Genomic DNA, 17,212 nt, shown 5'->3' with positions numbered 1-17,212 from the left:
ATATCGGGTCCACTAATCAGTAAAAAGTGCTTCGTTCCTTCTACCTACATGTTCACAGTTTCATTTAGCTGCTGTACCTCTGACTGCAGTGGCATCTCAGCTCTTTATTGACGCAGAATACTGGTTATTGTATCCAAGAGCTTTCTCTTGAATAGAGCCCACATCGTCGACAAGGTCTCATGGTTTTTGCCACGTGTTAGCAAGGCCTTCGAGAAAAAGAAAACATATCGTAGGGCCCATCTGTAGAATATAGCAATGCGCTGGAATTGGTCAAGCTATTATTCCGGGCCTTGACCATGGAAGCCGTTGAATGTTGAAAGTACCCGAAGCTACTGCAGGATGACAGGGGTCGACACCGGTGGCAGGCACATGGTAGTCATCAAAGGTACTTTGCGTTTGGGTTCGTGCCTATAGGGTTTCGAGCTCAGGTATGGCATCCATTGGATCCGCAGACTGCTTCCAGACTCGCCACTTGTCTTAGCGGTCTCGGTGGGTGCCTTTTGCAGTCTTGCATATTCTTCTGCTGCGGCTGTTGGAGGATGGGTCTGGTGCATACATAGTGTCGGAGCAAAGGCAAGGAAGAACCAGCAATGTGGTTAGTGATCGAGGGCTTCACCGGTGACTCTCTGGTATGCGGCTTTTTGAGGTTGGGAAAATCAGCCAGAACTTTCGCATATGCGAAAATAGCGTAGATGCTGCGTGGTGGTGACAACGTCATGGACAAAAGGCGAGAAGAATGCTGCGGCACTGAAACGAACGGTTTAATGGTCTGACCACGAAGAACTGCACAGCTCCGAAGAGTTTTAGAAGTGCGAGCATAGACATTTCACGTCACGTTTTGTGGTGGGATCTACAGCAGTTAACATAGCGAATAATATCTGTGGCTCAAACAGGCACCTAACTTTTTATCACGTTTTACCACGCTACATTGACCTTGATTTCTAGAACGTTTTTTTTATTCTTTAACAGTACCTAAAAGAGGTTGCTGGCATCGTGTCACCGTCATAAACTCCTGATGGCTTACCCATGTCGTCGATGGCATAAAGGGTGGCCGCTCCAGCGATGCCGAAAATCAGGAAGGATGATAGGACCAACAAACAAAACATGTTGCGGTTCTTTTCACCCCTGAAAGAAACGTGAGATAAAAATATTAACCTTTTTTTTTCCGTCACCATCGTTCACTAGGTAAACGAAAGAGAACGCTATAAGCAGTGACGTAGATGACACAATAGTGGTTCATATGTCTTCTGTTTTCAGCCTATATTACGTAAAAGTTTGCTTAAAAGCAAAACACTTTACCTGAACTGAGAAGATACAAGAAAAGGCAGTAATAAGATAAGAACTCCACCATAAATAACAATAAACATTTTTTTTTTTCAAAATAGGAGTTGGACATCTCCTCTCAAGCAAGGACGCGAATTATGCTAGAGCTGCTATATTGGTAAGTTGATAGGCATTGAATGGTCTCTGAAAAGGGTGTTTGAAGTTCGCTATAACACGCGTGAATTATGTAGAGTATAGGGCACCGAGCGTTCATGCCGCGTACAAGTCTTCAAAAGCGAGGCGACCATTTGCAATATATTTTTAGAAATTCGTGCTTCTATGTCTCGGGGCGACCAGCGGGGCCGGGCTTTGACCCGAATCCGCGCGCAACGCGCATCATGCAGCGCTCGTTGCATCAGCAGCGGAGGGCTATCATTGTTTCGCCGTTGTAACTCCTTCTGACCTCACGCAGCTACCATGGCTGCGGCTGGAAGCTCCACCCTCGGGGAACTCCCGCGCGCACCCGCAGCCGGAGGAGAGACTGAGTGGGTAGGACCACAGGGTAGCGTCGACATTTCAGCGTGCAAAAAGTGATGAAAGGAGAAAGGCTCGAAAACGCGGAAATTCAAATTTCAACTCAGCTTCCACAAAAGACATTAAAAAAATTATTGCTGGAGGATATTTGTGAAGCGGCGTCCTTTAACATCCTAGGTATACCGCAACATTATTGAGGGCCCCTTTCAGAGCCGCTTTAATATTAAATACCGCACGCGCACAAAGAGAGAAGGACACACAACAGCGCCTTGTTTTGTGTCCTGCTCTCCTTGTGCGTTGTCGTTGACCGCTGGTGATTTAAAACGAAATGATGCAAATGTTGTCATCTCCAAGGTAAATTAGATACCTTTAGGAGGAAGTGTTCTAAGCGATTTACGTTCTGTCTCAACATCTGTCAAAGACTTGCTGTAGAAGCTTCGTCGTGGCTTCTTGGTGCATATGGTCGTTTAAAAGCAACGCGAGACGACATGATCGAAAACACAGGCGTGAACAGAGTATGCTTTGTTGCAAAGCATGCCAACGCGCTCTGTACATAAGCACAGAGCGAAATTACGTCAAAACGTGAGAAAGGACTTTGCAAATGAAACAGTTATCAAGACGACAATGAACCGACAAATAAAACAAGATTCAGCAGAAACAATTGTGAAGTACAGGAGAAACAAAATACGAAAAAATATAATTCCAAACGTTCTGCGCGGTTAAACGCTAGAAAAAAAAAACATAAAAGTCTCCTGACATCTCCTCACAGTCTCCTGACAGTGGGAACGGAAGAAAGTAGTGCAGCGGAGGTTGATTACCGAGTTAGCAGTAAGAATTCAGAGGAATTCAGGATATCGCTGCAGAATTGGTATTCGGATTCAACTGAGGAAGAATATGTTATTGTTGAAACAACGAGCGATAATTTCACAGCCATCATTACGGCGTACGCAGTAGAAGTAGGCGGTAGGGTGGTTCGACAGGATACCGGGAAGCTACCTCAGGAGACAAAAGATCTGATTGAGGAACGCGAAAGCATGAAATCGTCTAACCCTGCAGGCAAAATAGACCTGACCGAGCTATAAAAGTTGATAAATATGACAATTACATGCGCGCCGTAGTATGCTCCTCACAGCTGAACCAGGGAATTGTTAGAGCTCAAATTTCGCACAGAAATGGAATTTTGACGGCAGAATTGTTTTACACCACATTTCTTTGGAGCACTTGCCCAATCAATAAGAATAAGTCCGATATTCGCATCGTCTCCGGCCACGACGAAACGAAACAGCCCGCTCTCTCAGCTGTGGCACCGGTGGCGCCATCTCGTTTATTGACCGTGGAGATAAGGGGCAGGACGGGGGTCTTTTGCGGGAGGTTTCAAGACTCTTCAGCAACTGCTTTATTATTGATCGCAAAAAAAAATTAGTTTGGTTTAAACTGCATTAAGTTTCAAGACTTTCGTGGTACAGGATCGTAAAACCTTTCGCAAAACACTCCCCCACTTCCTTTGCTGAATCTTCACGGCCGACAAAGGAGATGGCGCCACCAGTGCCATCGCTAAGAAAGTGTCCCCATTCATTTCGTAATCACCGCAGTCGTTGTGAATATCCAACTTGTTCTTATTGATTCATGCAAGTACCCCGAACAAACGTAGTATAAAACGGTTCTGCCGGCCAAATACCATTTCTGTGCGAAATTTGAGCTCGAAAAATTCACCGGTTTAGCTGTGAGGTGCATTCTACGCTACGCGTTTATTTGCGGAAGACGCTGTAAGCCCAAGGTAGCCGAATAAGGAGGTTTAATATGGAGATAATCGAGCATGCTCTAGAGAACGGAGGTAGCGTAAAAGCGGTTAAGAGGAAACTAGGCATAGGTAAAAACCAGAGGTATCGTTTAAGAGATAAAAAAGGCAATGCCACTAGCAGTATGGATAAGATAGTTAAACTAGACGAAGAGTTGTACGCAAATCTGTGGAGTAGCCAATGTAACCAGGACGTTAATCAGAGAGGCAGTAGCGTACAGCAATCGGATATCCCGTCAGTAACGAAAGAGGAAAAGCCTTACGAGCATTGCAAAGGGGAAAGCAGCTGGGGAGGATAAGGTAACAGCAGGTCTGTTGACGGACGGAGGGAGCTTGAGTTAGAAAAACGAGCCTCCTTGTATACACAATGTCTTATGACCTCGAGCGTGCCAGAAGCTTGGAAGAACGCTAACATCATCGTAATTTATAAGAAAGGGGAAGCCAAGCACTTGAAATATTACTGGCCGATCAGCTTACTGTCCGTTGCCTACAAGGTGTGATGACCCCCATAATGCGCAGGTCCACACGGGACGGAGAGGCAAAGAGACACCGTATGGCTCAGTTTAAAAAAACAGGTATATTCAATAATTACACATGATTAAGATTATACATCAGAGGCTGGGGCGTCCGAGCTTACGTGCCGAGGACTTCATGGGGGCGATGGAGTGGCTCCGGAGTTGGGCTCGAGCGGTTGCTGGCAGAAGCTGCACGCCGACGGGCTTCGGCGCTGAAGGCCCTCTTGGCGAACGATGTCGTCCTGAGCGTGCTTGCAGTAGAATTTCAATAGTCGTACGTTTCTTCGAGGATGGTTCACAAACCCTTCCTCTAGTGTCGTTCGGCTTGGAAGATGAACAGGAGGAGAGCTTGTAGATGATGACAGCAGAGCATAATTTTACAACATACATATACAGAGAGTTAAACTGGAAAAAGCAGAACTGAATTTTACAAAAGAACAAACTTTGCACTACTTTACTCATCGACCGGGCAGGTTAGTGCCTAAGTAGCATCACATTACATGCTAAGCATGGAGCCCCAGCTCAGACTGGACTGCATCCGTTTACATGTGCTTTTAAGCACTTGATTAACAAAGGACTAAGGGCGGTCATTTCCAGTGGCCCGCCCAAAGCATCAATTCTCCAATCCAAAATAACATGCGAGATGGGGACCACCCCTTGGGTTGGGCTTAGCCTCGAACCCAGAGTCTGTTAACAATACAAACTAAATAAACAACAAAAACGCCACCACTCTCTCTCAAGTGAGAGTATACACAGGCTCTCTCTTCGGAGCTAATTCACTAGCGCCTGTCTTTCCACATTCTTGGCGAGTACTGCCTGTCCGCCATGACAGGTGTCCGCCACGGCCCTTCTGGGAATGCGCTTTTGTTCACGAGGCACGGCGGGAAGCTGTGGGTGCCTTCCCGGCGATAGCCCACGTCGAAAGGGGAAGGAGGGAAAGAATGTTGTCTTCGCGGTAGCGCATAGCGTCGGCTGTGGTACGGCGCGCTCTGGCCCGCTGACAGCTCCCTTGTCCTGGAATGTGCCCGGAAATTGGGGAGGATAAAGCCTGTTTCCCCGGGGCGGCGGCGGGTCCGGTTGTTCTGGTCGTCACTCAAAGAGCATGGCTGGGTAATTGATGATGCCGCTGTCACGGGTCTCCGTCTACGCCGCGCCGTCGAACGTGGATCCTCGTAGCACACACGGAATGTCACACTCGCTCACCCTCCAGAAGAATGTTCTCCGAACATTTGAGTCCACGCAGCTCCCCTTGTCTTTCTGAATCGCCTCGCACAGTGCGTCCGACAAAACACTTTTCGCTGCACTCAACACCACTGCACAACACCATATGCCTCCGCTGTCAATACTGGCGTCTCCAGGGGCAGCACTGATCTTCTTTTACAGATAAACATGAAACTCAGCACCCAAGCCTCTCCTTTCTAGTCCAAACTGGACGAAATAAATTTACCACAGTTACAAAGGAGCTCCCACTTCTAGCACGATCACGGCACAGACAAAAATATAGATAACGAAAGGAAGTAGGGCAGGTTCTGCATGCGCTCCGCATGCTCTCCTGTGAAGGTGTTACTTAATGACAGAAAGGTTTAACTACCAACTCCGATAACTTAACACATACGCATATAGCAATGTTATGAGCTGCGGCATTACACAATTCTAACCAGTTCACAACTCCGCTCTGTTTACGCCATTAGTCCGACTTAGCTTTCCGATTTCGCAGCGGATATCGGCCTTCATGAGTCATACTAAGTAAGTCTGTGCCCCTTTGTCTGCTTTGGGACTCGCGAGGGCTCGTGGCAGGAGCCTCTCCTGGCGTTATCTGCGCGGCAACCTCGCGCGCTTCTTCTTCTAGCAATGCATGAAGTAAATCCGGTGGCATTCCGGCCGTCACCTCGGGCGCCTGCCGAACAAATGCAGGAGAGGGCGTTTCTTGCGAACTATCTGCGCGCTCCGCTTCACTTCTGTCCCCATCAAAATTCGCGCTTTCCCTTTCCTCATTTCGTGAATACTGAACCGGTGCCGACTTGAGGCGATTTGCGTGTATCCTTATCAAACGCCGGTTCACGTCTCGGACTCTGAAGTTTACCGGAGAAAGCTTCTCGACAACCTCGCACGGTCCTCTCCACTTCGTCTGGAACTTACGAGCTAGCCCAATCTGCCTTTGGCTGTTTTCAATGTACACGCTGTCCCCCACATCAAACGGCGCGTCTCTAGCACTGCGATCGTGCACCTCCTTCCTGCGCTTCGCCGCTTTCTTTAAGGACTCCTTTGCGATGTCCCTCGCCACTTGCAAGCGCGATTCTAGCTCAACCTTATAGTCGTCCAGTGAAGCGTATGGGACACGACGGGGGCCCTCTGGCACTTCACTAGGCTGGTCCGGGTCTCGGCCGTAGAGAAGAAAGAATGGCGATTCGCCCGTGCTCTCGTGTGCTGCGGAATTGTAGGCAAACATTGCATACGGGAGCCACAAGTCCCAGTCCCGCTGGTCGCGCGAAACAAAATGCGACAGGAACCCGGCCACGGTTTGGTTCAGTCGCTCCACCGCGCCGTTGCAAGCCGGATGGTACGGTGTTGTCTGCTTCTTAGCGATCTTAAGCAGCTCGCAAACTCTCCTCATTAGCTGCGACACGAAGTTCGTTCCCCGATCTGTCAAGAGTTGCCTCGGGGGTCCATGTCGGAGCACGATCTGTTCGACAAATGCTCTTGCAACCGTGTCTGCCTTCTGATCTGGGAGTGCTACCGCTTCCGCGTATTTTGAAAGGTGATCGACAAATACTAAAATGTACTTGTTTCCGGAAGTGGTCGTGGGCAATGGGCCCATTATGTCCATACCTGTCCGCTCGAAGGGAGCCGAAACCTCAGGGAACGGCTGAATTGGAGCTGGTCTTCGTCCCTTGGGTGTTTTTCTTTCGAGACAGGAATGACACTTCGCACAGTAGTCTTTAACATCCTGTCGCATGCCACTCCAAAAGTACAAACGCTCCACACGCCTGCGTGTCTTCGCTACGCCAAAATGACCGGCGCATGGCGCATCGTGAAACGCGCGAAGAACCCTTTCTGTCCACGACCGAGGTATGACGACTCCCTCCCAAGCGGTTTTCTCTGGTCTCCCTTTCCTGGTTGGCCTCGTGCGCCGACACAGGGTGCCGTCTTTGCCAATGAAATAACCTAGCTGTTCGGGGTGACACGGTGCGTCCTCTAAGCTTTCGATTATTCGTTTCAGGTCCGGATCTTTGCACTGCTCTGTGCGTAATTCGGCGGGGTCGACTACGGGGACAAACTCATCTATAGCTGCCACGGCAGCTGTGCGGCTGAGTGCATCAGCATTCAGATGCGTCTTTCCTGACTTGTGCTCAACTTCAAAGCAGTATTCCTGCAGGTGTAGATTCCATCTAGCGAGTCGCGAGCTAGGGTCCCTGACACTCATCACCCATTTCAGAGGATGGCAGTCTGTGACTAGCTTGAATTTGCGGCCGTAAAGGTAGCATCTGAAGTGCTTTACTGCCCAGACAACGGCGAGGCACTCCCTTTCCGTAGCTCCGTACTTTTGCTCTGTGGGGCTCAGCTGTCGGCTAGCAAAAGCAACGGGATGTTCTTTGCCCTCGATAACCTGAGATAGCACGGCACCAACTGCGAACTTTGACGCATCTGTGGCCATAACGAAGGGCAAACTAAAATCCGGGTGGCGCAACAGCGGTGCACTCATTAGCTTCCTTTTCAGGGCCCCAAAAGCATTCTCCGCGTTTTCGTCCCAGCGAAAGGCGACATTTTTGGCTGTTAAGGCGGTGAGCGGCTTAGCGAGCTTGGCGAACTCCTCTATGTGCCTTCGGTAGTAACCGATCAGGCCGAGAAACTGCCAGACCTGGCGGACGCTAGTCGGGGATGGAAAATCCGAGACACACCTTAGTTTCTCAGGGTCCGGTCGCACGCCGTCAGCTGAAACAACGTGCCCGAGGTATTTCACCTCGTTTTTGAGGAATTGGCACTTAGAGGGCTTCAGCTTGAGACCCGCTGCTCTTAGTCGCACCAAAACCTGCTCAATATCGCGCAAATGGTTATCAAAACTGTCACTGTATATGATAATGTCATCCATATACACGAAGCACAGCCTCCCCAGAAGACCTGCCAGGATAACATCAGCGGTTCTCTGCCAGACAGCAGGGCTGTTGGCCAGACCTATCGGCATTCTTTTCCATTCATAGTGCCCTGAGGGCGTGTTGAATGCCGTTTTCTCGGCATCTGCCGGATCCATTGCTATCTGCCAGAATCCCGCCGCCATGTCCACTACCGTGAAGTACCTGGCAGAGCCCAGCTGAGAAAGCGTCTCCTGTATATTGGGGATGGGGTATGGATCGATGCGAGTTGCGGCATTTAGTTTGCGGTAGTCGACTACCAATCGATACGAGCCATCTGGCTTTTCCACCAATAGTGCTGGTGCTCCTCAGGGTGACTTTGAGTGTTCGACAATGCCGCGATCAATCAGGTCCTGCACCTGCCGCTCCATCTCCTCACGTTGGGAGTAAGGAATCCTGTACGCACGCTGGTAAACGGGCGATGAAGTGCCGGTTTCTATCCTGTGCTTTATAACGCCACAGCAGCCCAAATCCAGGTTGGACGCGGCGAATACCTCCGAGTAGGCGTTCAGCAAACCAGCCAGAGCCTCCCTCTCCCTGGATTTTACGTGAGAAAGATCGAACGACACCTTTGGAGCAGACGAAGGACTAGCATGCTCTACAGTTGCGAGTACCGTATCGGTGGGCTCACGTTGCTCTATCGCAGAGGTGAAGAAAGCCAATGTTTTGTTCTTGGGAAGGCTCAGTGGCTGCTGGCTACAGTAAACCACCCGTAGGGGCACTCTGTGGGAGTCATTAACTGTCACGAGGCAAGCGGCTGCCTTCAGGCCATTGCTGAGAGAGTCGACCGGCTCAAGCACTCCCACGGCGCCGCTCTCTACATCTGAAGGCACAAACGCGTACAAAATGTGCTCCGACCAAGGAAGGACGACCGCCTCCTCGACCAGCCGGACGGCAACCCGCGAATATACCTTCTCCAATGATCCCACAGTTTGACGGGTGTCAATATCGGTAATGCGAATCTCAGCCCCTCTCCTGTTCAAAAACGGAACTTTTGAGCCGCCCGCATTAACCTCTTCCTCAGAGAATGAGACTACTACCTTCCCTTTTCTAAAAAAATCCTGCCCTAATATACCTGACACTCCGTTTGGCAGAGACACCGTGTCCGGGCATATGTAGCAGGGGTGCTCCAATGCAATTCCGCCGAGAGAAAAGTGTAACCGGTAGAGTCCACTTATGCCAAGAGGATCCCCCGTTATGCCTACAAATTTGGTTGCCATACCACCCGACGCTTCCAACACCTCGCGGTCCCCCTTCCTTCGAAGCGTGTTAAAACTGCTCTCCTTAAGCAATGTCACCTTTGACCCCGTATCTATCAACAATTCCATGCAGCAACCATTTAACTTGCAACGCACAACAGGGCATGCCTCGTCGGCCACACAAACTACCACCACCTCATCATCCACTGCTCCCTCCCCACGCTCCTCAAGCTGGGGAGGACTAACTAGTTTTTTGTCTCGGTATCTGGAGTCCCGCTGTCGGCTTGCTTAGGGCGTGTCTCGCCTGCTTCTCTTTGTGGCTCCCCACGGCGCACGTTTTGGCAGAACCTGGCGATGTGTCCGCGACCCTGGCAAGCGAAGCATACGATTTCTTCAAAATCTCGCATACCGCGCCTGTAGCTTTGTGGCGGTCTCCGGTTTCCAGCGAATGGGCGCTGTTGAGCGCGCGCTTCAACCTGGCGTTCTACCTGCTGAGTTAGCAGCTGTTCCAAGCGATCTAACCGCTCTGTCAAGAGAGCAACCTCAGGGTTGAGCACCGCTCTCTCTATGACGCGTACTCTCGCTGCGGCTCTCGTTAACGCCTCATTTTGTTCCTCATCCAATGCGGCCTCCACGGCTTGGTCGAAATTGCTCGGCTTGCGCGAGAGCACGAACCGGCGCACGGGGTCTTGCAGACCAGCCACGAACAAAGCGGTCATTTCCTCTTTAAGTATATCCTCCGCGTATTTCTTCCTCCTCCCTGCTTAACGTATCGCGTGCTAGGCGCTGAAGCCGCGACGCAAATGTTCGCACGTCCTCCCCTACCATCTGTCCGGCGTCACGGAACCTCTGTACCCGCACGTGACGTGGTTCAGTGTCGAAATGCTCAAACGCGAGCTTCTTAAATTCCGCAAATGATTTTGTGGATTTTACTTTTTCGTCTCGCCAGGCAAAATCATGAGCAGCTCCTGCCATCTTACACCTCGCCATTCCCAGCATTTGAGCATCGGACCATCCCCCCATTTTCCCAATCTCTTCTAGCATGGAAAAGAAATCGCAGATTGGAACACCTGTCTTATCTCCCGTAAACGTCGGAATGACGCTTCCTAATGCCAGCATGCTTGCTCCGAGCGACGGCTGTGGAGTGGGAGCTCCCTCAGATACAGTCATTTTTTTTTTCAAGCCCTCCAGTGCCTCAAGCCTCTCAAATGGGGGTAAAAGTCGCACAATCAGTCCCGTGATTCCCTTTTGATTACAATTTTGAAGTCATGAATGTCACCGCATTCAGAGGACATTTGCTTTTGAGACCCCACTTCTGGCACCAGTGTGATGACCCCCATAATGCGCAGGTCCACACGGGACGGAGAGGCAAAGAGACACCGTATGGCTCAGTTTAAACAAACAGGTATATTCAATAATTACACATGATTAAGATTATACATCAGAGGCTGGGGCATCCGAGCTTACGTGCCGACGACTTCATGGGGGCGATGGAGTGGCTCCGGAGTTGGGCTCGAGCGGTTGCTGGCAGAAGCTGCACGCCGACGGGCTTCGGCGCTGAAGGCCCTCTTGGCGAACGATGTCGTCCTGAGCGTGCTTGCAGTAGAATTTCAATAGTCGTCCGTTTCTTCGAGGATGGTTCACAAACCCTTCCTCTAGTGTCGTTCGGCTTGGAAGATGAACAGGAGGCGAGCTTGTAGATGATGACAGCAGAGCATAATTTTACAACATACATATACAGAGAGTTAAACTGGAAAAAGCAGAACTGAATTTACAAAAGAACAAACTTTACACTACTTTACTCATCGACCGGGCAGGTTAGTGCCTAAGTAGCATCACATTACATGCTAAGCATGGAGCCCCAGCTCAGACTGGACTGCATCCGTTTACATGTGCTTTTAAGCACTTGATTAACAAAGGACTAAGGCCGGTCATTTCCAGTGGCCCGCCCAAAGCATCAATTCTCCAATCCAAAATAACATGCGAGATGGGGACCACCCCTTGGGTTGGGCTTAGCCTCGAACCCAGAGTCTGTTAACAATACAAACTAAATAAACAACAAAAACGCCACCACTCTCTCTCAAGTGAGAGTATACATAGGCTCTCTCTTCGGAGCTAATTCACTAGCGCCTGTCTTTCCACATTCTTGGCGAGTACTGCCTCTCCGCCATGACAGGTGTCCGCCACGGCCCTTCTGGGAATGCGCTTTTGTTCACGAGGCACGGCGGGAAGCTGTGGGTGCCTTCCCGGCGATAGCCCACGTCGAAAGGGGAAGGAGGGAAAGAATGTTGTCTTCGCGGTAGCGCATAGCGTCGGCTGTGGTATGGCGTGCTCTGGCCCGCTGACAGCTCCCTTGTCCTGGAATGTGCCCGGAAATTGGGGAGGATAAAGCCTGTTTCCCCGGGGCGGCGGCGGGTCCGGTTGTTCTGGTCGTCACTCAAAGAGCATGGCTGGGTAATTGATGATGCCGCTGTCACGGGTCTCCGTCTACGCCGCGCCGTCGAACGTGGATCCTTGTAGCACACACGAAATGTCACAAAGGTATTTACTGAGGCAATCGCTAAAAGAATCTGGACATCCACAGACTTCAATCAAACAAATGATCACGCCAGCTTTCGTAAAGGACACACGGCAATAGACAATATTCTCACTATCAATCAGATGACAGAGAAATGCGCCGAATACAACCAGGCCATATATATATATATATGTATATATATATATATATATATATATATATATATATATATATATATATATATATATATATATATATATATATATATATATATATATATATATATATATATATGTAGATCTCTCTAATTACGAGAAAGAATTTGACTCAGTGCAAGCTTATTTAGTCATGCAGGCATTGCGCACTCAGACTGTAGAAGAGACTTATGGGACAATGCTGGAGGATATCTATAACGACTTTTCAGCTACCATAGTTCTCTATAAAGTAAGCAGTAGAATTGCAATAAAGAAAGGAGTCGCGTACGGCTCTCCGCGTACTGGGCGGCCATCTCCAGTATGATCAAGTCATCACATGGGTCCCAGGAAACGCCGGTCTCGATGGTAATATTAGGGCAGATGCCCTAGCTCGAGATTACACCAACCGAGCGTGGCACACTGACTCTACTCTCTACCCCCTCTCAACACATTTTTCAACCCGCCTAGAGACCCTCCGCCTACATAGGCGTCTCTACCCCCCGCCACCTAAGGAACTTTCCCCGGAGGACTCCTACCACCTTAGACGCAGCAAACACTTACTTTCCCAAATCTTTACCACCTGCACCGCATTCACCCAACATTATACGCAGATACATGTCCTTGGTGTGGCGAAATTCCCACATTCACGCACATTACATGGACATACTCAGCTAAAACCGAACCACTTAAAGCCGCACAACGCGGTGCTGGAGCAGTGGGAGGTGACGCTGACCAGCGGCGCCCTGAAAAACCAGGAAACGCTAGTCGCCATCGCCAAAGCTTCAGCGGAATCCAGTGGAATCTTGGACTGAGGACCCCACCCACAATCCGCTCCTGTCTTCTTTTTTACAATTAAATGTTTATTCTCTCTCTCAGGCAGGGGGACCCCATCTCGCCATTGCTATTCACCGGTTGTTTACAGAAGGTCCTGTGGACACTAGCCCAGACAATAACCTTTTATAGAAAGTGTTCCGAGGCTTGGAGTGGGAACAGTTGGGGATAAGATTGCATGGAGGATACCTAAATAATTTACGGTTGGTTGATGACTGTGCCTGGCTAAATCACTTAGGAGATGCACTGCAAAGCGTGATCATTGAGTTAGGCAGAGGAGAATAGTGGGTCTAAAAATCTAAATGGAGAAATACGAAGTAATGTTCAACAGTCTCGCAAGAGAGCGGCAGTTAACGATTGCTAGCGAGGTGCTGGAAGTGGTAAGGGAATACGTCTACTTAGGGCAGGTAGTGACCGCTGATCGGGATCATGACAGGGAAATAACTGGAAGAATAAGAATTCGGTGGATAGCATATGGCAGGTTCTCTCAGATCATGAATGACAGTTTACCAGTATACCTCAAGAGAAAAGTGTACAACAGCTTATTTTAGCGGTAGACACCTATGAAGCAGGAACGTGGAGGCTAACGGAACAGGTTCAGCTTAAGTTAAGGACAACGCAGCGAGCTGTGGAAAGTGATAGGTGTAACGTTAATAGACCGGAAGCGGGCAGAGTTGGTCAGACAGCAAACGCTGGTTAACGACTCCATAGTCGAAGTGAAGAGGAACTAATGGGCTTGGGCAGGATATGTAATGCGAAGCCAAGATAACCGCTGGTCCTTAAAGGTAACGGCGTGGATTCTAAGAGAAGGCAAGCGTAGTAGGCGGGGCAGAAAATGTGGTGGGCGCATGAGATCAAGTTTGCGGGAATATATAGGGTGGTCGCAGCTGGCAAAGGAGAGGGTGAATTTGTGGAGAACGCGTTTCCCCCCTCCATTTCGACGCGGCCCATCTTCACCATCGTGCGTCAGTGCGACACCGACTAGGCGAGGAGGGAAGTCTCCCTCATGGGGGAAGCGGAAACTGTGACGGGAGCACCACCTCGTAGGTTAGGCAGAATTCTGTGGAACCGGAGAGGGTCTCTTTGGGATCCGGCCGGCGTCACGAGTGGTTGCAGCCGCACGCTCTCGTCGCCTTCTGCGGCAGGCGCACGGAGATCCGTCGTGCCTTGCCGATGGTCTTCTGGTTCCAGGCAGCGTTACGAGCGCAGCAAACGCGCGCTCTCGACACTTTCCCCAGCAAATGCTCGTGGACGGCTTTGCCCTAAGAATGCGGCGCGCACGGGAAAACCCGGCCGAAATTGTCGGCGCATACAAATGTTCGCCGCCGACACTTCCGAAGTCGCGCACCTGCCCCAGCCGGTAAGTCGGAAGCCCTTCTTACGTAGCCTTCTATTTCCGTGGAATGCCTCGTTTATCTTTTGTAGCTAGCTGGCCCGTTCTTTGTATCAATTGCAAGTGTAATTAATAGCATATAAGTGTTCACGCTTGGTCGTCCTTTCTCTTTGTTTCCTCGTGCACGAACTCCGCCACTGTTAGCGAGCGGGAAGGCTGCATCCGCGGAGTGGGAGTGTGGGGGGCAGAAAGCTGGTCCCCCATATTTCCACAAATTGGAGAGACATGAGAGAGGGCTTTGCTCTGAAGTGGCCGTTGTCAGGCTGTCGATGATGAAACGAAAAGTTCGAAATCATCAAAAGCCCAACATGCTGCAGGCCTAAGAGAATGGGAAAATTTAAAACAGAAGTAAGAAATCTATAATGAGTAAAGCGAAAAAATGACGCGTGTGTTGCATTAAGACTGGGGTGATGCCTTGAAAAAAAATATTCACTAAATGGGCTTACAGTTGAGCACGCCTAAAAACTTTATACAACATCTGAAATATGAAAATAACCCGGTGCTTTCGTAAACCTTCTACCAATTTTCAACGAGCAAAAAAAAGTGATTGGTGAGGTGTATGGAAAGGTGCGCATTTCCCACAAATAATAGCGCCTGTATCGCCATTAACGAGAAATAGTAAGCATACAGTCCATAAATATACAGCACATGACGCAAATTGTTTAGGCACCCCCTTGTTTATTAATATTAATTAATTATTTATTTAACAAGGGGCTGCCTAAACAATTTGCGTCATGTGCTGTATATTTATGCACTAGTCAGATTTGTTTTTTTCTTTTGGCGAATGTCGCCGATCGCGGGCCTCATGTGGCCCTTCGTTGAAAACGTATAGCAAAGCGTTCAATTGCACTTTGCTGCGAGCACAGTCTTATTCAACTTCCTTCTGGAATTTCACAATTTTTAATCGGCATTTTCCTTCCTTGGTTATTTAGTGATATGTAGTTCGATGACGCCAAAGCAACTTCAACTAAAGGTATGATGCGCCAAACACATTTTCTTCCTTAGTCTACAACGACAAAAGTACTCGGGCAGCAAGGAAAAGCTACCATCATGAAATGTTGATGTGATGCCTGCCCCTTTTGTGGCATGGGAAAAAAGAAAACAAATATCGTACACTACAGACATAGCTTGATAAGTCGACAATGCATACATAGAACAGCCCATGTAATTCTCAGTCAGAAAGTTGAACGCACAGGCAGGTTGCTTTATGTTGGCAGGCGAGTACATGAATGCCAATATAATATTATACAATTCTACGTAACAACACTAAGACTGTAAAGTCGCCGAGAATAAAGCCACTGAGACCAAGAAAAGCATATGCATGGGAATATCTTTTTTATTGAGGCGTTAATAAAAGTCATTATAGTGTAAATATTTTAGTGTTAAAATTTTACAGTTCCACTACTTTTTAATCAATTATTTTTAAGCCATGAAATACTCACGGTATGAGTTTTTCACTTCAATACAGCACAAGAATAAAAATATGTAAAAATTCTGGAATGCTTTTCTTAGATGTCGGTGACTGTCGGGTTCCTTCATCTGTCATAAGTAGCCGCTTATTTCTCTACCATTTCCTAAAAATGTATCGAACTTATACATGGGCCGATGCTCGAAAGATTTCTTAGCAATTATCCAGTACGAAATTACTGATCTTCATCGACTCTAAAGCCAGCCATCTTGAGCTAATCGCGATTTCCCAAAAAGTTGGAAATGGTTTCCTGAATGGCTAGTTGGTAGTGCTTGGTCAGTTCTGGCAGCGCAGAAAAATTGAGGGTAGTAGTGGTGATCGACAATGCGTTGACATGCACCTGAAGTTCATTCAATAAGTGAACGGATGCACAGGGTGTCCCAGCCGATTTTAGGCAGTGTATAAAAATATGCCGCTGCACTCTAAGACGACGGGACCAAATGCGTGTTACTGGTTATTGTATGGAGTAAGTAACATTATTTTGGTATTGTGCTTAATTGCATAATTAGTCGGCATTAACTGACCAAATTCGCAAGCAACGACGATAGGCGAAAAAACCGAACGAGAAAGTTGTAGAAAGGTCAAAAGTGAGATTGAAGGGTTTCTAACTTTCCATCTACTAAATTTTAACTTTTTTCGCTCAATGGATGCCCGCGAAATACAAAAGAAAATATAATGTGGCAAGTACGCTTGCAGGCCGCGCACAGCCAGCGGCTGCGTCGCTGCCCTGTCATCTTTTAAGCAGCAGCACGCAGGCCGCGCTGTGGTTCAGGGGTTAAGCGGTGCGCCACTGCCCTGGGATCGCAGGTTCTATAACCATTATAATTTGTTTGATCCAGGTGGCTTTCTGTGAGCAGCCACGCGCCACCAATGATTAATTTAACCACCACCTGCTGATTGCATGAGAAAGCCATCTGTTATCGGTAGGACACACACACACACACACACACACACACACACACACACACACACACACACACACACACACACACACACACACACACACACACACACACACACACACACACACACACACACACACACACACACACACACACACACACACACACACACACACACACACACACACACACACACACACACACACACACACACACACACACACACACACACACACACACACACACACACACACACACACACACACACACACACACACACACACACACACACACACACACACACACACACACACACACACACACACACACACACACACACACACACACACACACACACACACACACACACACACACACACACACACACACACACACACACACACACACACACACACACACACACACACACACACACACACACACACACACACACACACACACACACA

At 48.8% G+C, this 17,212-nt stretch overlaps 1 protein-coding gene across 1 annotated transcript in view; it reads right to left on the bottom strand.

Moving 5' to 3' along the window:
- The window catches only part of LOC144129483 (uncharacterized), a 61,279-nt gene extending 60,157 nt beyond the window's left edge, over positions 1–1,122 (bottom strand). The window contains exon 1 of the mRNA XM_077663652.1: positions 1,025–1,122. Within this exon, the coding sequence (XP_077519778.1) occupies positions 1,025–1,106 (82 nt within the window). The 5' untranslated portion in view covers positions 1,107–1,122. The remainder of the gene's footprint in view (positions 1–1,024) is intronic.
- Positions 1,123–17,212: the final 16,090 nt, after the last annotated feature.

Source organism: Amblyomma americanum, chromosome 4 (genome assembly GCF_052857255.1).
Source record: "Amblyomma americanum isolate KBUSLIRL-KWMA chromosome 4, ASM5285725v1, whole genome shotgun sequence".
NCBI lineage: Eukaryota > Metazoa > Arthropoda > Arachnida > Ixodida > Ixodidae > Amblyomma > Amblyomma americanum.
This window is presented reverse-complemented; position numbering and strand designations above follow the sequence as displayed.